This window comes from Ischnura elegans, chromosome 2 (genome assembly GCF_921293095.1).
Source record: "Ischnura elegans chromosome 2, ioIscEleg1.1, whole genome shotgun sequence".
Taxonomy (NCBI): domain Eukaryota; kingdom Metazoa; phylum Arthropoda; class Insecta; order Odonata; family Coenagrionidae; genus Ischnura; species Ischnura elegans.
The window spans coordinates 23,693,882-23,716,736 of NC_060247.1; the positions used below are offsets into that span (position 1 = coordinate 23,693,882).

General features: G+C 37.2%; 1 protein-coding gene across 5 annotated transcripts in view; it reads right to left on the minus strand.

Annotated features, from left to right (window-relative positions):
• The window catches only part of LOC124153475 (thyroid adenoma-associated protein homolog), a 55,914-nt gene extending 33,739 nt beyond the window's left edge, over positions 1 to 22,175 (minus strand). Inside the window, exons 1-10 of one of the 5 annotated variants that reach the window (XM_046526657.1) lie at positions 22,126 to 22,175; positions 19,408 to 19,574; positions 18,586 to 18,760; positions 16,811 to 16,938; positions 16,331 to 16,561; positions 13,537 to 13,807; positions 12,932 to 13,140; positions 11,492 to 11,736; positions 10,217 to 10,407; positions 3,639 to 4,004 (exon numbers count right to left, since the gene is read on the minus strand). In XM_046526657.1, coding sequence (XP_046382613.1) covers positions 3,639 to 4,004; positions 10,217 to 10,407; positions 11,492 to 11,736; positions 12,932 to 13,140; positions 13,537 to 13,807; positions 16,331 to 16,561; positions 16,811 to 16,938; positions 18,586 to 18,705 — 1,761 coding nt within the window. In that variant the 5' untranslated portion in view covers positions 18,706 to 18,760; positions 19,408 to 19,574; positions 22,126 to 22,175. Of the gene's footprint in view, positions 1 to 3,638; positions 4,005 to 10,216; positions 10,408 to 11,491; positions 11,737 to 12,931; positions 13,141 to 13,536; positions 13,808 to 16,330; positions 16,562 to 16,810; positions 16,939 to 18,585; positions 18,761 to 18,846; positions 18,961 to 19,407; positions 19,575 to 19,658; positions 19,875 to 22,125 lie in introns of those variants that run through there. The other 4 variants (XM_046526659.1, XM_046526658.1, XM_046526656.1 and 1 more) reach the window with 4 other exon arrangements.
• Between the last annotated feature and the right edge of the window lie 680 nt (positions 22,176 to 22,855).

A 22,855-nucleotide genomic window follows, 5' to 3' on the forward strand; every position in this document is an offset into this window, starting at 1 on the left:
CCTCGCACTTCCTTTGCAAACAATACGCCCGCTGCCTCCAAGCCCTGAAGGAGTCGGTGATATTGTCCTTGGGTCATAGTCTTTTGAAAATAGTTATCCTTTTTTCACAAGAAACAGAGGCATTTTTGATGGCTTATATACACAGCCAAGTTCTCACGAGTGCGTCGGGAGACTTGTGGATTAGGTCCTCTCTTCGGAAGGTAAGGAGTAGGTACAAATGGGACATGCGTGTTCATTACTAACTATATTTTTCCGTTCCATAGGATACATGAAAAGAGATATTAGTCAAATGAATTAAATGCTTAAGTGTTTCCATCAATTTCAAATATTCCTGTAAACAGCTAAATTTTGCATGAATCCCTTAAAGAATATCACCATTACTCGCCAAAACCCTGCATTTCCTGCTACATTGGCAACCAAGTCAACATTCCTGCATTCATCGTTTTTTGTCTATCTTTAAAAACAATAAATCAAGGTTTCAATGTATTCTAAAAATTTTGCTACATGGAGGTTTGCTATAATGGAATTTAATGGTACATTGTAAAAATAGCATGCAAATTTTCAGAATATCATGCATTCAATGCCATCAAACTACAGAGTAATGTATAATAATATAAGAAAACCGAGGCTAAAAATCAGAAAAATTATAGGATCATGAAGTACTTCACATAGTTTCTTCTAGTAAAATAAATACAGTAGAATCCTGATTTAACGTTTTTAAGGGGGGACAAAATTTAAGACACTAAATGCAGAAAAACACTAAATGAGGACCTGCCATTTTTTTCCGGTTTTAGGGTTTGTAATGATTGGAATGGCTTTTTATGAATAAAAAATATTATTTTAAGTAACAAAAAGGTGCTGCATGCAGCAAAAAATTCATTGATTAAATGTTCTCTGCCCAATGAAGGTTGGATAATACTTTTCAGGAATCAGCTAAAAAAATTCGGTAGTAAAAATAAGTAATGAGAGGATGACAATTGTTTTAATGAAATATTTTAAGAAAATTATAATATACATCAACTTAAAAGCATTCCCACATGGAATATTATTATGGACATTAGTGATTCCATTTTTATGCAAATTTCAGTGGTCTTGATGAAATTTTAAAATTTTTTCTGTAAAAGTGACATGTAGGTGACTACAGCATTTCTAATATAACAAGAAAAGGTGTCAGAGAGCACTCAAAAAATCATCATTGCATCAATAAAGATGGGTGAAATAAAGGGACAGCAGAAGATCGCTAATCCCGAATTCTAAACTACCAAATATCTAGTAAAAGGGAGGTTTTCTGGAATTTTTCCAACTTAACGTGTTCTGTTGCCTCGGCGAAACAAGGGATTTATGAGCCTTTAAAAAGCCTCCTGTGTGCACATTTTGGATTTCGAGGTCATCCAGAAAAGGAGAATCTTATTTCTAGTATGCATACAAGTCAATGGTGATTCAACTCGATGATAACACCAGATTCGTTGTCATATATCCGTGGCCTCATGCAGGTCGAATGGAGCCGGGAGAAGTTACTTACGCTGATCACCTTGACTCCGACTCACTTTATTTCTCAGCAGCTTTTAATAGAATTTGGTTGGAACTTGGATAACAATTAGCTAAAGTCTGTCAAGTGAAAAGGTAAAATCTTCAACAGAACTGGATTTCATCTGAAAAACTGTCATTGCCTCTGGAGTTTGGTAATTTCGTCAGAGTTATGATGTCGAAGGCAACCACAAAGGGATTCCTACTGGATTTTCGTATTTTTCCGCGCTCAGCTATTTTACCGTGATTATTTAGCAGTGATTTTTTTCCAGCATGAGCAATTTATTTAGAGACATGGACCGTGATAGTTCGTCAAAACTCCATTTGTCATTCTCTTTTGACATAAAATAGCACCAGATAAATATCTTTGAATCGACAGCGATATCAACCAGCCGCATGTTGGTAAATGGGCTCCTGGATATCTAAATTACGATGTAAAATAATGTTGTTGTAATGGAAAAATATTGGGCTAACAATGGACTGTCCGTAGAGAGTAGAGTTGAATTGGGCATAAGCCATCAAGTGAAAAACATTACGAGAAAACCGTCATTGTAGCAGCCCACGGAGAATAACTCACGTCATCAGTCATCACATAACATCGAAGTCAAGTCCAAGAAGTGAAGAATAAGGTAGTTACAGGCTATTAAGGGATGACTTAGCTCCATTAGATCGGATCTGATACAAAAAGTGTCTGGTGTGTGGATCAGAATGGGAGCGAAACATTACGAGAAGACAAATCACCCAGCTTGCGAGTTGAAGGTCTCAGCGCTGCATTTCGCGGAAGAAAGCAGTTGAAGAAGCGTTCCCCGGTATATTCTATCGACTCTTGGTAAACTTTCATGAGACTCTTCTAGTTGATGAGCAGAAATTCGAAGATTTGGATAATCATTTGCATGAACCGTCATGAAAAAACATTAAATCCGGCAAAAAAATCTTGTTCGGGAAAACTTTTTATGACCATAAATGCGGAAAAACACAAAATGCGGAAACATTACATGCAGATAATTTTTACATTGTCCTCATAGGCAATGAATCGGAGCCCCAAAATATAAATGCCAAATGTGGGAAAACGTTAAATGCGAAGACGTTAAATCCGGATCCGACAGTATTCAACCTAAATCAGACTATTAACTCACTGATAAATACTATAAGTAGAAGGTTTGTTGAAAATTAAAAATAAATTTTTTAATATTGGGTGAATAAATTTCGAAATATTGTTTTTTCAATCTACCACATAAGAATGCACTGAATAGTAGAGGCCTTCATGTTGTAGGAATCCATCTTACTGATTTGTGAATGAAAAACTTTGCTGTTTCTACAATTTGGAACTTTATTTTCCTGACTAGTTTTGATACACTGTATCATATTCATAGGACTAGCAGTACAAGTATCGTCGTTGTGGGTTATATACCAAAGAGGGGAAGAGTGGAGGGAGTGGGGAGGGGAAAGGGGTAGAACGGGGAGGAACCTAGCCATTAGAACACAGACGAGACTACATCAAGAAAACGGGGATGTCCCAGTTTGCCTCCCACCTCCTTGAAGAAGGACATCAGGTGGATTTCACCCTGGAGTTGCTGCACCGTGTGAAGAAAGGGTCAAAAATGGACATCAGGGAGCAACTGGAAATTTTAAGAATAGTCAAGAAGAAAGAGCCCATCACTAATGACCACCTTTTCCCATTCCACTCCCCCCTCCTGGACATCCCAATTTTGCACCTGAAAAATCCCCATGACACTAACCCACGCCGCCTTCCCTAAGTACGCTTCCTTTCCTCTCCCCCCCCCCTTCCTAGGGCTTTCCATATTACGCGAAGCGCAACAATGTAGCACTCTACAGACATCTCCTCTACTCCACCCCTTTCCCCTCCCCACCCCTTCCACTCTTCCCCTCTTTGGTATATAACCCACAACGACGCTACTTGTACTGCTAGTCCTATGAATATGATACAGTGTATCGAAACTAGTCAGGAAATTTAAGTTCCAAATTGTAGAAACAGCAAAGTTTTTCATTCACAAATCAGTGCCACATAAGAAGTTTCTTTTGATTATTCACACACTTATTTGATACATGGAGAACAAAAACATGCACCCCAAAAAAAATAATAAACTTACTTCATTATCACAGCTCACCAATGCCAGCATCAAAGTTTCATACTTGATAATTCCTTTCCACATACTGGGATCATTTCTTTGTGAACACATCTTCTCCAATAGCCCTTGTCTGGCGCCAATTTTTAAGCAAACCATCACAACTTTCAATTTAGAATTTTCAACAGTACCATCATCTAAAGTAGATAAGATATGGTCCAATAATGCTGGGCATACTGCCATTGCTTTGGCAATAATACTTTCTACAATATAACCAACATTTGATTTGTGATAAGTATCAAATAGAGGAAAAATCCAAGTAAGCACCCATTTGGCTTCATTTTCCTCTTTGAAGTTCTTCACCATCAGCATCTCATATGCATTTGATGCCTAAAATATAATTTGAAAAATATATTAAGACTATTTATTCCATGGCAATTAAAAAGAATGAACCTTAAACAAATTAGTAAAGGTAGTTCTAAATTTTCATACTCTTAAATTTAATATAATTCTCACTTTCAAACATTGAGAATGGACACTTTTTTATCAACTTTTGTAAGTAAAATTAAGTATTTAGAACACTCTCAGTGAGCAGTGGGCACTATTCAATATATATTTTGTGGTAGCGCATTTCATTAGTCAACTGTTTCAAGCAGCCGTGTCTGTTGTGTGATATTTCCTAGAAACATAACCCATAAATTTACAAGTAACTCAATAGGGTAGTTTCCTTCATCAAAGAAAACGAAAGGCATTGATTGTGATTCGTTACCCACCATTAGTGTATTCATAATATACAAATTATTTGGTTTTAGAAATACCAGTTTAGACGAATGGCAACAGTCAATTTTATCCTCATTTGAAAAAGGCCAGATTGGCGCCCATGCGATGCCACTCCACGTGACGTCACATGGACCTAGTTTCCATACGAGTAGATAGGAGTTTTACATCATCTGAGGTTACCAATGCATGCATGAGGCACAGAGCTCATGGAAACATGTCTTAATAATCATCTATTAAAACTGGCTAAGGTCGGAAAGTTTTCCTCGTTTGATAAGGTATTAATAATCCTTTTTTAAGCCAAGCGCTACCAGCAAGCATGGTACTCTGCTACCTGCTAGCATCCTGCGTCGAATCAGCGCTCAGAGCCTCGTGCCAAGGTTACCTCACTTGCGGCAGCGGGAGCCAGAACGACGTCACACGGGAGTTTTGCAGCATTCATAATTACCCGTAGCGTTATCGCGCGCTTGAAAATTTTCACTTTTCATTTAATCGCAAAAAATAGATATCGTCATTTAAAAATCTAAAAGAATGAAATACATACTCCAGGAGTAATAATCTTTCGATTAAGGCAATAAAAAAATAATAGGAAACCACCCTATTGCTTGACTTTATATACATTTTCAGGAACACATGAAAATTCAAATTTTCCAGTACATTACCAAATTCAACCAAAGATCCAAAAAAAATAGAAATCTTGGTTCAATAGAAGTGAATGGATGCATGTACAACTTAGAGTCTCATAATTTAGACAGTGGATTAGCATAAACTACAGATGGGTCGAATAGCAGATTTCTCAAACTTGATTATCGAATTCGAATATTAAATCATAGCTCGAATATTTGAATATCTTGAATTTCGAATACCTGGAATGCTACAGTTGTACGAAGAGTATTAAACGTTATTCTTCCATTTCACTTGATGAATGTGCAAATAAAAAAAGTATACATCAAATACATTTTAAAAATCTACTTTTTTATTTTGAATAAATTCCCCACATTGATTGCTGTTGAATTACATCACCTATTTTTGGTTGCACTTTTCCTATGGTACAGTGGAAGCCCCTTATAACGACAGCTGTTGGGAACAGAGAAATCTGTCGCTATAGTGAGTTGTCGTTGTTACCGAATGCAATTACATCGTCACAAAAAAATCACTCATCAGGCGTCACCACAGCTGTTTCTGCCGAGAGGCGAAAATTGCAGCATGATAGCCGTTTTAAATCATTATTTTGAACATTTAATTCACTAATGATCATATTCACTTGCAATCTATGATCAAATCATATGTAATTATGCAGGATGCTATATGCCGAGGCATTAAGAAGTCGATTTTAAAAGTGCCAGCTTCAGACTCACTCGTTACTGAACTGTGCATTATGAGCTGTTATTATCCTTATTACTTGGATGCTCCAAATATACATGACATAACTACCAGTTATGGCGGTGCATCAGACTATTAAATGCTAAAACTTCGGAATCTGTTCAAAAATTCATACCTTCTATCTTTCCGAGTAGTAATGAAAATGATGGGTGGCTGCTGCAATTGGGTGACGAAAGGAGCGTGATAAAATTTTAGGGTTCCACATGAGCATTGCAATTCTATCTTTTTCAGGTTAACGGCGGAATGAAGGTGGAAGTAATCTTCTTATGCTTCAAGTCTGCCTGTATGAATGGTTTACTATCGTGTTTCAAAACAGCCGACTCAAATGCTATCGGAATCATGAAACCGAACAGCAATACGGCATCTAAAAGCATATTAGTCATATCAATTATCTTCGGTGGAAAGGGTGAAAAACTGTTTCAAATAAATAGAAGGACAAATTATAAATGAAGTCCACTCTTTGTCTGTCTGTTAGCAATATTTATGTTTCGTAGAAATTCACGCAATCAGACGCAATATCAGCGGACGTAGAGACCTCTAGCGGCAGTAGCGCACACTTTTTGATAGGAATGCTGACTGGAACTGAAGAACGCTCGTAGTGTTAGGCGGCAATAACACAATTTTAACGTTTCTTAGTTCTATTGGTGGGTGGGCTGGGCAATTGTCAATGAATAATATTACTTTTTTATTCCTTCCACCAATCCTGGCATCAAACGCTCGTAACCACTGCGTGAAGATAGCAGCCGTCATCCAAACATTTTAATTTGCTTCGTAAGTGCAAGGGAGAGTATTAACTCCCTTAAAACATCGGGGATGGGCGGATTTCCCCACCACGAATGGTTTTAACTTATCTGAACCATCCATATTGGCGCATAAAAGAACAGTTACGCGGTCTTTACTTTTCTTCCCTCCTTTGCAGGGGTCCGTTCGAGTGGCGAGAGTTTTGTACGGGAGAAGGTTAAAATATATGCCCGTCTCATCCGCGTTGTAAATATCGCAGGGGCTGTAATTGTCCAAATGGTCTCTAAGGACCGGAGCCCAGCCTTCCACAGCATTAACGTCAACACTTGATGATTCACCGGATAGTTTGTGAAGGGATATCCCCTTCCTATTTTTAAATCGTGCAAACCATCCATCCGAGCACTTAAAATTGTCTTCACCAAGCCTCTCACACAAATACTCAGCTTTAGCCTTCATCATTGGGCCGGTGATAGGAATCCCTGCGGCTCTTTGCTGGCAAAACCACGTGAAAAGAGCAGTTTCTAGCTGCGGATGCTCTCCGGGCCGCAGGTGTTTTTGAGTGCTTGGACGCCCTTCTTTAAGCACTCTCGAACGAATTTGTTCTTTTTTCATTAAAATAGTGAACAATGTCGATGTATTAATTCCAAATCGCCTCGCTATTTCACTCTTTGAACACTCTCCACTTTCACGATCTGCAATAATTCTCATTTTGGTTTTTAAATCCAAGGACTTGCGTTTACCAGCCATGGTGCCAGCAGACGGGCGGAATAATTTTTAACCTCACTGCGGAGGCGCGGGAGGGAGATGACAAAAGAGCAATGAAATGTGTACTCGAGAAATTTATTAAGGAAAGAAGAATAGGAGAATACGGAACATGTAGACGTCGACGTTGGCGGAAAAAATGCCGTTTTAAAAGCATTGAATTCCAGAGATGAGGCACGTGGTCAAAAAGTCAACCTGTCGTAATTACGAATGGCGCAAGAGAGGAATCGAGCCATTATCGCTAATACGAATTTATTTTACATTTAAATTATAGGGTTTAAAATGGTTCCTTGGGTAGCTGTCGCTAATTCGAGCTTGTCGCTATATCCCGTACTCGTTATAAGGGGCTTCCACTGTATCTGTTTTTGTTGGGTGACTTTGTTTAGAGAGACTTGTCATCTCCAAAGCCAATTTATTTTTTATTATCTCAACTTTATTTGAATCTTGGAAATCACTGATTTTGAATCGTGCATCAAGAATTGTGGCAAAAGTGAATAACTGTTCTTTTTCCAGAAATTCATACCAACTTTTAATGGAAAATAGCAAATCATTGGCGTAACCTTGTATGACTAAGCAAAAATTTCTTAGTATCTAGGAAATTAATAATGCTATTGACAAGGGAGATATCTTAAGAAACTGTGACTGCACTTCCACTAGCAAGAAATGTAGCTGCTTCAAAAACATCCAGATCGTCAATCAATATGGCTTGATTGCATTGCACTGTGTTGGAGTTATGTCTACATTAAAACTCAGGTTAGCAGCAGCTAATGTTATTGCCTGTTCCAGAAGACGCCTCATCATTTAAAAAAGGAAGATCCATCTTGTGGGTTCATCCTGGATGAGCTTAGAATGAGAAGAGGTGAAAATAATTTTTTGAATGCTAGTGTATTGATGCATTCAGCCAGAGGCCCGTGCACATGCCGTTTTTTACTATTACATCGATGAAATTTTCGATCCTTTTTCAAATTTTACACGTCAATGTGGAGCCGCCGTTCGGCATAAAGAATCAAAACTGATGTCAGGGCAAGCCTGCATCCTTCGAATTCGTGATGACCTTCCCGATGAGTGGAACAATTCAGGAGCAGTAGCTCAATGCGTAACGGAAGGTACCCCAAAAGCCGATTTTCCACCATTTTTAATTTTTTGAAGGGTTTCGTGGGGGACACCAGGGATTTTCGGATTTTTTCCCCAGTCATTATCGCTTCCCCACATCGAACAATATCTTTTCACCACTCTCATCTGCCAATTTGATGTAGTTCATCAACTTGCCGCTTCCCCACATCGAACAATATCTTTTCACCACTCTCATCTGCCAATTTGATGTAGTTCATCAACTTGCCGCTTCCCCACATCGAACAATATCTTTTCACCACTCTCATCTGCCAATTTGATGTAGTTCATCAACTTGCCGCTTCCCCACATCGAACAATATCTTTTCACCACTCTCATCTGCCAATTTGATGTAGTTCATCAACTTGCCGCTTCCCCACATCGAACAATATCTTTTCACCACTCTCATCTGCCAATTTGATGTAGTTCATCAACTTGCCGCTTCCCCACATCGAACAATATCTTTTCACCACTCTCATCTGCCAATTTGATGTAGTTCATCAACTTGCCGCTTCCCCACATCGAACAATATCTTTTCACCACTCTCATCTGCGAATTTGATGTAGTTCATCAACTTGCCGCTTCCCCACATCGAACAATATCTTTTCACCACTCTCATCTGCCAATTTGATGTAGTTCATCAACTTGCCGCTTCCCCACATCGAACAATATCTTTTCACCACTCTCATCTGCGAATTTGATGTAGTTCATCAACTTGCCGCTTCCCCACATCGAACAATATCTTTTCACCACTCTCATCTGCGAATTTGATGTAGTTCATCAACTTGCCGCTTCCCCACATCGAACAATATCTTTTCACCACTCTCATCTGCGAATTTGATGTAGTTCATCAACTTGCCGCTTCCCCACATCGAACAATATCTTTTCACCACTCTCATCTGCGAATTTGATGTAGTTCATCAACTTGCCGCTTCCCCACATCGAACAATATCTTTTCACCACTCTCATCTGCGAATTTGATGTAGTTCATCAACTTGCCGCTTCCCCACATCGAACAATATCTTTTCACCACTCTCATCTGCCAATTTGATGTAGTTCATCAACTTGCCCAAAACGGCGCTGCATGCACTAAACGACTATAGTCCTCTATGTTTCTCTGAGTCAACTACAAACGACGTGATTGCGACAGTGTATGGTGCGAAATTCAAAGTATCCGAGGTCATACTTTTACCATAATTAGTCGAGATCTCGAATATCGAATACTTCCTAGTATTCGAATACATATTCGCGGATACTATTCGCGCATCTCTAGCATAAACACATAATTCTCATACTGATAGACACCTCCTTTGCAATGTGTACCTACCAACAAAATTAACATTTCAAGGGAGGCTTAATCCTTCACTAAAAGGAAAGTCACACTTCACTATTGATGCTCAGTGCTTAGGATTACTTAGGAAAAGAAGTGCTGACCATGTTCATATTATTGTTTGAAGAGTCATGTGATTCTAAGCAAATCAAGAATGTGACTTAGGCTAAAGAAATTTTGACAAGAAAAGTTTTAAAAATATTATAGGTCCATTTATCATTACTCATAGGCCTTACATTTATCATATGACAATCCTCCTACTTAATTTACTCAAAAATGTTCAAAATGATTTCTCATTCCTTAGCTTGAATATTAAAAGCTAACCAAGTCAACTTCAGTCATCAATACCAATGGTAAAGTAGCCAGCTACTTAGTCCTGAGATTATATGCCCAATTTTTGCTACTACATATTATAAAGTATCAATAAATACATACTTTCATCTACATTGTTACATCAAATTAAAATAGTGTATACAGTAAAATGAAGCTTTTTCCTTACATGTGATGACATGGAAGGGTCTTCTAAAACCTCAAGTAAGGTAGACACCACATCTGGGAAGACAACCCTTAATTTCTGAAATCCAAACTCATTAGCCAGTACAGCCAAGGCTATGTACTTAGATTTCTTGTAAGAAGGTAATTTTCCAACCATATTGATGATAACATCTCCCAAATGGACACCACTTTTATCTGAAACACAGGATTATGACGATTAAAATGAAATATTGTAATGCTGATAGTTAAAATACCATAAAATGCATGATGAGATAGCCAAATATGTTATCATTTGGTATTGACCTTTAATTTAAGTAAATAATGCTGCAATGGCAATGCCTTATTCTTTACGCTAGAATTAGCCATAACCTCTACCTAACTATGCAATTGTTTCTATGTGGCCAAACTTTGATAGCTTTTATTCAATTGAAGACTAAATTTTGTCAGAGGAAATGATAGAGCTAAGAACGTAAGATTGACTTCAAATGCAAGCATAAATTTGCAAGATTCTCCTCTGCACCTTACTGAAAGCAAAATACTAAATTTATTACCAATTAAATTACACCAATTAAAAAACAACTTTAATTCAACATGAGCTTCAATGACACAATTGCATAAGATTATAGGGATGCAATGGAAGGGAAAGGGTAAGAGGTGAAAAGCAGTGAAAGGCCTCGCGCCGGCAGGAGAGAGGACAATGAATATGAAAAGCCAGGGTGATACAGCTCGAGAGTAGAGAAAGGTGGTGTAGAGTTGTGAAAGCAGCCAATTGTCAGGTGATAACAACTGTCAACCTCAGTACAAACATTAGAAAAAACATTATAGATAACATTTTTATTAAAGGAAAATGCAAAATAGCTGGCTGCTGGGAGATACCCTAACAATTAGTTGGCTTAAAAATTTTCACGATTTGAAACAATCCTTTCTCCACTAGTCAATTGAAATGGCACTACACTTTTCATTCACTCGGTTCATCACTTCAAGGATATTTAGGGTGGGTGACAGTAGAGCTCACCCAAGACAAATTCAAAGGCTAGTGAACCTCACACATTCAGGGTAAGGGATCAGTTTCTTTCTCCGGACCACCTTACATTGACTTCATTTTTGAGGCATTCAGAGTTTTCAACCACAATTCAAATGCAGGATCCTGAGATCAGTAACCAAGAGATCAACTTACTAGGCCACCATACCTCCATACTTTTCAATAACATAAGAGAATTAAGGGATTGGGATCAAAAATATACTATTTAACCGGACTAAATTGCCCTATGTCACTAACCTTTGTTGTGCATGAAATCTGCTATTTGAAGCAAATAATGCAATATTGTCTTCGCAGCATGCCTTACACAGTCCACATAATGGTCCAGAGACACCCACACAAAGTCCAAGCATAACATCAAAATATCTGTATTTTCCAGCACTTTCAAACAATCTGGGGAACAGCTCTTGATTGCACCCGTGTGTAAAATTTGAACAGCTTGCTGAAGTGCTCTGCTGCAGCCCAAGCATAGGTTGTTATCGGTACTGTTCAGAGAGATATAGTTTTAAATATTAATGTTGACTGACAATGAAAATCCCCCAATATAAAAATAGAGTTTATCATAAGTCAAGGATAATTTGATGAAGTTGTATAATTAAAGCAGTTGAGGAAAAGTTTGCATTTCATAATTACAAAATCATAAAAGCCAAATGCAGACAACATGAAATAATTTGATACGAGAAAAGAAAAGGGAAACTAGAATAAAAAGATTAAAACTGTTCATAAGGCTATGAGAAACACAGAACAGGGCAGGTGAAGTAATTCCTTAGCCCCGAAGCTGCCTCGCTATGGCTTATATGGCGAGCAGATCTAATATCTGCTTGCCTTGTAACCATCTTCAAACACCCAAGAAAATATTTAAAAATCTTTTTACCCGGCAATAAAATTGTAATCATACATACAAGTGGGAATGCCAGCAATAGGCAACTGACACTAAAAATAGCATTTGCACGAGTACATGTATGTATGTGTACCTATAGAAAGACTATCAACTGCATTTTTTTAAATGATTTAATGCTGAATACTTTCATTTCACTTTATTTCTTATCCACACCTTCATTGCAAATGCTCCAGTCGCCCACAGATCTTTATTTATTTACACTTTAGTTCAACTTTAGTACAAATTGTATTCCAATGACATAATGTATAGTCTCATTTTGGTCACGGGAACAACCAACCCTGAATTAGCAGTACTATGACCTGGGTTTTGTTTGGTACAGTATCTTCAAGGCCAGTATGTGTGCGGAGGTGAAAAAATATGGGCAGTGGTAAGATGGTAATGTTTAAATGGACAAGGAAAAGCTTAACACTGATAACACTGGATGATAATGGAAGATCAGAGGGAAGGTGAGGCAGATTGAGGCAGAGGAGCCTGTCAGTCCTTGATGTAAACACCAAACTGAATATGTATGAGAAGGTTTAAAAAAATTATCCGTATTGTCCCAAATATTGTCAGGGAGTGCTAAATATTCATTAGGGATGCTAATCTGGAATTCTGATTCACCAATACCCTAACCTTAAAATAAATTTCTCCTCTCACATACAAAAAAGAGGATTATGTGAACAGCAAAAATTCTAATATGCCAAATCAATTAAATGGACTGTGAAATAGAACACTCATCATCTTATTAAACAACTAGAGGTAATAAATAATAAAAGGATATGGGATAGCAAGCATACCTTTCACTGAGAGCCAAGAGTTTTTTGATTACAGCATCCACAAAATACTTCTTTCCCGATATATCACATTTGCATAAATCCTCAAGAGGCATGATATTAAGAAGGCCATAGCATGCACTCATCTGAGCTAGCTTTGATTTGAAATTAATATTATCAATTAGTATCATGCCCTTTGTGGATGAGTAACTACCCATTAACTTGCTCATAACCTAAGGGCAAAAATGTCAGTTTTGTTATCGTTTTGGTGTCATAAAATTGAATATCCAGCAAAATTTCTATACAAAACAATAGTTAATTCATGTGAATAACATAAGTGCAACACAAATAAATCATCTGAGGAGTAAAAACTGTTCCATATCATATAAATTTCATGATGGAATAAAAGCAATAATTAGTCAATTTGAATTACGTAACTTAAAAAAATGATGCTTCTTTCCTCTTTTTTTCAAGCACATAAATATTTCTGTTCGCTTCATGAAAAAACTTACTCATAAAGTATTAGTGAAGAGAGTATCAATCCAGATTTGGATTATGATGAATTTTCAACTAGAGAAAACATAGGGAAACCTAAAAAATCAAATTTATTTAAATATTGTATGACTTACCAAATCATATCCTTTATCATACATGACCGAAAACAGTATCACAACTATCAGTCCACAATTCAACTTAGAATCCATGGGAATGAGTTCATGGTTTAAAAACTCTGAGCAGGAGTACAAAATATCATCCACACATTTTTTCTCATCCCCACCATTATTTTCAACTAATAATTTAATTCTTGATCCAAACTTTTGGAGAACAGTTACAGCTCCTCGTAGCGCAGAATGAGTAGTCATTATCAATTCATTTTGCTCCATTGGTGAAAGATTACCACTAAAGATGAGTTTAAAAGATAAAAGAATATTAATACATATAGATTCCTTAAATTTGACTCTGAGTGAAATGACCATGAAAATTTACAAAAAATCAACTAAACTAAATACTTACTGAATAACTCTATGACCCTATTCAATATTTCGATGGCTAAGTTCTAACAACACATATCTTAAATTCGGCCGGTTTGAGACAAGTATCTTAAACAAAGTGTAATAACATTTAAAAAATAAAATACAAGCAAAAAACAACTCTTCGTTTGCAATGCTTCTTTTTCAATTTTATGAACTTTTGGTTTTTAATTCCAGTGTAAAAGTAAAAAAAATTAGCAGTTTTTTTGCTCTCCTGAAAAGTTGCTATTTTTGAGATACTGTTGGTAGAACTTAGCCATCGATATACTCTAAGATAAGGTTAAAGTTATTTAAATATCATAAATACATGGTTTAACTCAATTGTCTGCAAAATAAATGCACGGCAAAATACCACAACATTATCACATTAAATAATAATATTTATTGTTCTTCTTGCCATGTGACAATGGACTCATTATTTACATAAACAACAAACATTAGTAGTGCAAGTAAACTCAAATGATGTACAGTAATGTTATAAAAACAGATAAACGTTAGATATACATTCGACTTGACATGAATAATATAGAATCAACACTAAAATAAACACTCCAGGATCATCATCCTCATACTCATGTATGCCATTATGCAATTATATGAACTATTTTAAATAATCTAGTTTTTTTAATGGCCAGGGAAGAAATTGATTTCTGGAAACTTGGGAGCTTAGTACATATTTTTTAGGCTTGATGAACAGGACCTCACTTTAAATATTCCATATTTTGCCCAACAACATGAATATTATTTCTTCGGCGAGTCATGTATGCATGATATTTGGTAGATAATTGTTCAGAAATCCACTTTTGCTTCCTGTTTTACTATGAGCATAAGAATACCTAACATCATATCCCACAGACCTTTTTTTAGCGAAGAAGTTGATCGCTTTAAGAATTTCAGCTGGAGTGGGTGGGTCAGGTAGGGTGAAGAACAAATAAATGTTCAGGATATTTTGGTTTGGGTTAGGAAGGGCTTTGTTAACAGATATCAAGACAACTAAATTTTTCATGAAAGCAGTTGGCAATTGCCACAAAGGCAGAGATGGGCAAGTCATTGAAACTAAATATAGAAGGGCTTAACCTTTCCCAATTACTATTTGAACGTTGTTTGATAACATCTTATGCTGATTGCACGGGATTATTAGTAAAAGATAGTAACTGTCATTTTCAGCTTGAATGAAGTCCCATATGTGCTGTTTATAGTTTGATGGAGTAGCAAGGTAAGCACCACAGATGGAGAGATCAACAAATTTGCTCTCGTAATGCAGCTGGCACACATATTTACCCATTTCAATTAAGCCTTAAGGAAATCTGATTTTTTTGTTGGTTGAATTTCATGCAGCTCTCTTGAATGGAAAGGCATGATTAAAGAGAATTTTGAATATATTCAAGAAAATCTTCAGTTTGTTGTCGACATTTATGGCAGCATAGCCATCCTTCCATGTTTCAAACGAAAGATAAGTACGTTAAAAAATTCTTGATTGCCCCCTCACAATAAACGCATTTTAAAATGACTTTTCAGGATGCAAAATTTCACTTCCACGGCATAGTGGTAAGATGTTTCATTACATATTACTCTCAAATTAGAAGGAAGGTCAGTAATAATAAGTCATATATATTAAGTGTTCAGGCCTTGTCAATGACTACATATCTAGTAATTGAAACCCAGGGTCGGGTTTAAAAAAGTTTTGTGAACACTACAAAGTGAGCTATTTCACACCATAACTAAATCAATCTCAGCTAGCAAGAGGAAGCACTGGTCACTAACAAAGACTATTTAAAAACACAAGTGCGATCCAAGAAAAATGTAATACCACATTGAAAATAAAGTCAACTGGCGATCGGGTAGGTATGGTGTTGGCTTCTCACACCGTGGGCTCAGGTTCAAATGCCACCATTGGCAAAGAATTTTAAGAGACTGTCCAACCCCTGCTTGAATGTTGTGTGGAGGACATTTCAGGTGCAACACTCCGTTCGTCAGATGGGACGTTAAGCAGTGAACTGGCACCTTTGTCAAGAGCAGGCTAATGCCGACGCCGGGTTTCTCTCCACCCTTCATTCCATACCCTTCCCTATGGTGCAAATGACCTCAGCTGTCGGTCACCTTCTCCAAATACCTACCTACCATAAAGCCAACCTAACAAACTACTAATTTGATTTCATTTCCTAACAGCTTCATTGAACTGTTGCGCTAGATATCAATAAGCCCTCATAGTTCAAGTTACTCATGAAATCTACTTTCAGGACTTTGTAAAAAATCACACAGAAAGGAACTGCTATCCCCAGTCACTAGATCTCTATTAACATAGTAACCATTTCATAATTTAGACTCAGCCACAAAAATCAGCAACCAAGAAGCCGTCTACATCATTACCACCGTAAATACTAATACTTACCTCAAGTTTTCCAAGGTGTATCTCAGGCATTGACATATATGTTGCAACACTTCTTTAAGGCACAATGATATTGCATCAACTCCAATTGGGAAGTTATCAAAGAAATCACATATTTTATTTAAACTATGTCTTTCTCTGAATAAACTATTGTTTTTCATCACTTCAATTAGTTTAACACTTAAGTATTTTATGATTTCAGATCTATATTCTGGAGGGAACTTCATCAGGGACCTGAAATTAGAAAATAGTTTTCAACCTAAGATATTAAAATTGAAAATAAATAAACACTTGGCTGATGTATCAGTATGTAGCATTCATCTTCATACCCCTTAGGCCATTAAATCCACTGGCTAGTACTAAAGGGTTAAATTGCTTTAAAGCAAAGAGCAAGTTTGTGCCCAACAAATAGCACATTAGTGGAAAATTGGCATTGAATGATGTGTCAATGGTTTGTGACTAACAACAAATTCTTTCCCTTACCGAGATGAATACTGCTTCAGAGGATTCTTCGGCTCAGCAGATAAAAACACATGACAATTTATCTGATAACAGAGCTCAATAGCTTCAGTATCCTTTTTAGAACATGCCTCCTCAATTCTTGACGATAGCTGAAATCACCAAAGACAAGACCACAACACTATAATTATGCATAAGTGCTAATGATTACCAAATTCAAATTCATTAAGCAAGAAGCTTCCATGATATCACAAAAAATAAATTTTATTCTCATCATGCAACAAATTTTATGGGCACTACTATTAGACCACTATGGGCACTACGGATTAGACCGACTTTTGTAAGAGTTCTCCTCAAAAAGATTGATGAAATTTTTGAAGGTAGAATTGGTTACTTGAGAGGGATACTAACCAAATTCCAAGAAAGATTCAATGCTTTCCTTGAGAATAGGCTGAGTGAGGAGTTTTCGAAATTCCCGTTGTGCCAGGAACCACATTCCTGCCGACGTTGAGATGTCTGACTCAGCTATCATCCTCAAGTCTACGAGTTATTGCCCTTAGGACAATGACCAAGTCCGACATGGAGACATTAATAGAAATGCTATTCTGAGATCCCTTAATACAACCAAATGTCCTTGAGGACAAGAAATAACTACTGGACGCAGGTCTGGAGGCACTCCAGCCGAAAATTCTGGAAACATGGTATGGAGGAATACAGAGAAAGCAAGATGGACAGAGCAAATGGAATGAAGCATACTTGGCATGGAGCAGGCAGAAAGAATGTTGTTAGATGAGATAAACTAGGAGGAAGATGGTAAGGATGAGCCATGAACTGATGGGCAAGGGCATGCTGAAAGAGAGTAACAGAGGAAATGAATGTAAGGTAAATAGAGAGAATGATAGGAGAGGAGAATGGATGACAGGAAACCGACTCATGGCAAGTTGATGAAGGAAATTGATGAAGAAACCAGAGGCATGCAGATACAAAAATAATAAAATTGTCATTTTAGTTTAAATCATATACTCCTTGAAAGGTAATGGCAAATTACTACCTTGAATGGTAAATTATCCCTTGATGTTACACCCCAGAATATGAAATTTTTAGGAATTGCCTTAAAAATATATTTTTAGCACATCCAAATACTTGCTTAAAACCAAGAAATGGGGTATAGGGTTAACGTAAATGCAAAATATTCTCCATGAACTCAAGAAGAAGTTCACACCTGTACATAGAAATCCAATGACACCAAAACTAGCAATTCATCAAAATTATAAGGGAAATTGAATTCTGACAAATTTCTTTTCTCGAATTGACACAGCCACAAATAACGGCCTGCTTTGCATCACATACTAGGATTAGTGATTTAACATGCATGGCTAACCGTCATATTGACATCTGTTGATCTAAGTCTTAGGCGAGGAAAGAAAATATCGAATGTAAAATATACATAGTATTATTATTACCCCTATCAACAATAGGTTTTAATTGACTCAAAAAAGCGCTTTCACAAATAAAGTAAAAAAAAACATTTCTTGCTACGACAGATTTTGCGTGAATTATAAAAAGATGTTTCGTTTTCAGATATTGCTACACATCAAGGTAGACCTCTGATAATTGGTAATTGAAATGTGTATTGTAAGAACAACTTAATCAACTTTTTCACAGAAAAGAAACCACCAATAATTAATATTTTTCTTCGGTATTCCCAACAAGGTTTAAAACTAACATTTTCTACTTAATTAGATTAGCAGTAATTAAGAAAACAGTGAGTAAGATAAGACAACAAGAAATGCTATTACCTTCGACATTAATGATAGCTTTCCATTCAAATCCTCCCGCTCAAGGTCCGAAATGAAAGTTGATATCGCATGGCAATTTACAGCTTCACCTCCTAGCATTGCCGGCCGTACTTCACCCATGGTTCACCGCAAAAATTGTGAGGAACATAGGTCTACACTGGAGTAAATTTTCTTCCTGTCAATAACAGAATTCAATAAGAATTCGGAATCAAACAATCACGGCGAATCATTTTCACATTAAACGAAAGAAAAAGTCATCACAGCTGTGACTCCAAGGCACATTGACAGGGAAAGGTTGCTGCATTCAATAGCATGTGATGACATAAGACCTCAGCAACGACTGGAGACCATTGACTAAGAATAGTTTGAGAGATTTATACACACAACTGGCCTCCATCCCAAAATCAACCACGCCGGGACGCCGGCGAAGCAAGAGTAAACTGAGAACCAATGAGAACTCAGGACGTGATTCGTCGGAAATCTATATCACAGGATATGCCAACAAGACACGAATTTGATTTTTAAGTTTAATGCTTTTTATCTCTAGTAAAATAAAATTAATAGAGTATTGTATACATTAAAACATTTCCTAAATTATAAAGGAAAATAAATCACCGAATTTTTATTTTTTCATACTTTTCATGCTCCAATTACAAAAAATTTACAACCAACGAAATGATTAACAAAAGTGATGAGCATGATAACACAGTAGTTACATTCAAATTTTCGGATAGCTTTTTTCATCCGATTGTTTCAGCCAGTACGTGTAAAATACATTAAAAACGTAAATAAACAAAATTTATTCTAAAAATGTTTCCTTACGCTATCCCTCATGCCCGCTATCTCCCTCGATGTATCCAAAGGAGGAATAGAAAGGCGCTTTTCAGTACTTCAGCATCTGCGTCCCTTTCCTTAATTGTTGTCAGAATCGCATTCGATGATTCACGTCAGAAAATTAAGCCATGGCAAAGATTTAATCCTTCACCAAACTACGATAACAACCGCAATTCATGTAAAGAAAATTAATAAGATAAATCCGTTAGATCCCAATAATATACACTTTAACTCGTTACCATTAAACAAAAATCATTTCTGATGTTTGTACTGCCGACGCTGAAGCTCGAACACAGCCAGACCTTTCACCCACGGATTTCCACTCGAGAAAAAAGGCGCGGGTGTAAAACGAACATGAGATAACCAAGCAATGGAAATACAATTGAATGTGTGTGTATCGTTGGGGAGAGGATATGCACGACAGCGAGCTAACGAAGATAAGGACAGTTGAGTGAGGGGCAGTGATTTACGCCGTGGGACGACAAAGATGGGAACAACGAAGGACGAAAGGACGGGCGAGAATCTTATGAGGTTAGGGGGAGGGAGGTGGGGCACTGAAGAAAGATGGGTCGAGGTACGGGATAAGCGAATGCCTAAAATCAGCTGCATCACATCGGAATAAAATTCACATATATTTCCTAGTTGGTTTAAAACAATACAAAACGTTATAGCCAATCCGAGGAAATCAGAAAATTTTATACATACCAAAATCAGCGTAAAAACCTATCCTGATACAATCGGTAGCTGGGATAAGGGGGGATGAGGCCCCCCGAAATTAAGGCAATTCCCAGCTATTGAGCAGTCGACCGCCTGCTGCTAAGAGCTGTCGTAGCACTTTTCTTATTCCTATATTGTACCAACATGGTTCTATGCTACATACTTCCTTATTTTTTCAACTTCAAACTCATTTGAAATATAATTTATCATGGGGTGTCCTTATTTAAAACAATTTACCTTACCCTTACATTGACCTTGCCGCTCTCCTCCCCCTCCCTCCCCCCCACCCCCCGAGGATACAGTCTGCAATGTGCCACTGATCGGAAACAAAAAATGCCAGCAATTTCAATCACACCTTTCTGAATCTGTGATAGTATGGCGTACTTTCAAAAATTTCAAACTGAATGAGGCGATTGGAAGGTACATTCGTCATATTTCTTTAAAACGAAGAAAAAATCCTCTAATTATTTCTTGTTAGGATACAGGAACGCTAAATCACTCATAGGGAGGAATCTATCGTAGAAGAATAGGAGCTATGACCGAGTTTTACCACACCAATTAATCTCCATTAGTACCATGTATTCATTAATCATAAATTAATTTTATAATCGTAAATTTAGAACGGGTGTTCGAGACTAATTGAAATATAATTTAGGCGTAAAATTCTATTCATTAATATTGACGAAGGACGCTCAATTGTCAAAAGTATCTGTTCCTATCAAATTAATTCCACCCAGTGAATAAGAGAAGCAAAGCAGCATAAGGTATACAGAGAAGGACGCTGGGTGAGCTTCCGAGATAACCAACTGATCCCCAAATTTATGACTCTCCTCTCCTCAATGCCATTCATCCCGTCCAGCTCATCGTCACGAACAATTTAATACTCTCCCCATTATTTTCTCAATCGTCCTCACGCTCCCAATGTGGATGGTGTTCAATTAAGAACGATCTTTCATTGACCACGGACATAAAATATACCTACGCATTTGGGACGAAGGCATTTAAATGAGAACTTAAACAATTAATACCTCAAGCGAAAATACAATGCACTTTTCGGGATAAATGAGTAAATTCACATAAACGAAAGAAGTAATAATTAGATGGAAGAAATGACGTAAACCTGGACGAATGAAGAGGTCAAAAAAGTTTAAGCAGCGCGAAAATCTGCATGAAAATGGGATTCAGGCAAAAATGAATTAAGTATCGCAGGCTTTTAAAATGAGTAAAAGGGGCTGAAACTAGGCTAAAAGGTGGCTTACACTGACGAGGTAGCAAAGACATTTTCAAAATAAAACGGGGCGAGATAAATTACCTCCACTAACATTAAGTGTCCATGAAGGGATCATGCTTCCTCTGAAAAATCTTCGCCTTCACCGGGATTCGAACGCAGGCCTTACTGATGGAAAACCGACACTACGGCCAAGATGGTCACTTCACGAACCCGATCCGATTATCGGAATAATAAACTAGCGTCGAGGCGAAAATGAGACCATATAGGTACTCGTTTTATGAAGGACTCCTTGCAGACAATACCTGGCATGCTCACTTTTGAAAACCAGCCGTACCGCCCGCTTTGCTAAATAAAACTATACTCTTACGCTGCAGCTATATTTCCGCTATCTTGAAATCGATTTTGAAAGGTGACGATAATATGTGACGAAATTATAGCATACACTTTAATTCTCAACCGGGAATTATGAATTGTTGATGGCCGTAGTATATCAGCACCGGGTGGGTAGGCATTCGTAATTGTTATTACGAGACTTAAATTAGTCACTACTGATGAAAGAAGGATCATCTCTAAAAAATTTCCCTTTTCAAAATGAAGCGTAATCAATAATAATAAAATTCATAGCTGGATAAAAGAAACCACACCGAAATGCATAAGCACGACATAAATTAGTATATACCGCTGGACAAAACTAGTAATTCCAAACTCAATCGTCCAAATTAGAGTAACTTTCAGATGTGACTCCCACAGATACGTACCTGCTGGACGGTTGAGCTAGCTCGACTCGGAAAATGACTTTGAACTCGACTCAACCTCCAAAAGTAAATATACTACGCCCGAAACCCCGGTGACGAATTTGGGAAGTTTATTCTTAGAACCAACAAAATGGGTGGAAGCGCTGGCTAAGCATAGAGAAAGATTGCCCAAAAATCATTCACAAAAGGATGAAACTTTAGGAGGATGAGAAATAACAACTAACGGTAACGATTACGCAATTTTACTATAAGTGAATTACGTTTAACACTTTCCCATACTCTTCCGTGGAAACTTTATTGCAGATCGGTAGACTTGGAAATTCCGTTCTTCGAAATACTCTATACTACTGAGTACATACATTCCATACTTGAATTGGCTTTCAAAAGCAGTGATTTTCCTTGATCTTCCCTCGCCTACAAACACATTCTTTCGTCGCAACATAGGTACCTTGAAAATTATAAATGCTGTCAAAGTTCAATTTACTTCGCATTCCTGACTTCATGTAAAAATATGAAAGTTTGGAAAACAATTAGTCACATATAACTTGTATATAACACAATTATGAGAGACTGCGAAAAAGGAATGCCGATGAGTCCGGTTACCTCGGTAGTATGGGTAGAGGTTTAAAGGCCGTTTTACACGGTACACGGAATTGCGCAGGTTAGAGCTGCATTAATTTCTAAAATGGCGTGGAATTGCGCGAATGCATGAAAGAAATTAGAACAGGGGCTA